The 601-nt window shown below is 67.4% G+C and overlaps 1 protein-coding gene across 1 annotated transcript in view; it reads left to right on the top strand.

The window, feature by feature from the left end:
- Positions 1–601, top strand: part of BAIAP3 (BAI1 associated protein 3) — a 13,303-nt gene that overhangs the window by 10,173 nt on the left and 2,529 nt on the right. The window contains exons 25-27 of the mRNA XM_006146364.2: positions 68–262; positions 340–408; positions 483–562. Of these exons, the coding sequence (XP_006146426.1) occupies positions 68–262; positions 340–408; positions 483–562 (344 nt within the window). The remainder of the gene's footprint in view (positions 1–67; positions 263–339; positions 409–482; positions 563–601) is intronic.

Below are 601 nucleotides of genomic sequence, written 5' to 3' on the forward strand. Positions count from 1 at the left end.
AGGCCCCGGCGGGTTGGGGCGGGGCCACGCCATCACCGGACCCCACCCCCACCTCTGGCCACACCCCCAGCTCTGTGTGGTCCTGAACAACGTGGAGTTCGTGCGCAAAGCTGCGGGGCAGTCTCTGAGAGGCTTGGCATGGCCAGAAGGGGCTGCAGGGCTGGAGGGAGTGCTTCCTCGGTCCCTGCTCAGCTGCATGCAGGCCCTGGACGAGGACCTGCAACGAGAGGTTAGCACCTTGACGGCCCATTTGACATCGAAGGTGAGCAGAGAGGACAGGCGGGGGACCTGGGCGTGGGGGCAGCCCTGAACCCACGCTGAGCGAGCCCGACCCCTCAGATGGTGGGCGACATCAGGAAGTACACGCAGCACGTCGGCCTCTCGCCGGACTCCATTCAGAACGACGAGGTGAGCGCTGGGCAGTGCTGGGGCAGCGTGGGGCCCAGGCTCAGGCAGCCCTGAGGACGCCCCACGCCCCGCAGGCAGTGGCCCCACTCCTGAAGTACCTGGACGAGAAGCTGGCCATGCTGAACGCCTCGTTGGTGAAGGAGAACCTGCACAGGTAGCAGCTGCGGCCAGGGCCAGGTGGGCGGCGGCTAGA

Source organism: Tupaia chinensis, unplaced genomic scaffold (assembly GCF_000334495.1).
Source record: "Tupaia chinensis unplaced genomic scaffold, TupChi_1.0 Scaffold000178_1, whole genome shotgun sequence".
In the NCBI taxonomy this organism is placed as follows: domain Eukaryota; kingdom Metazoa; phylum Chordata; class Mammalia; order Scandentia; family Tupaiidae; genus Tupaia; species Tupaia belangeri.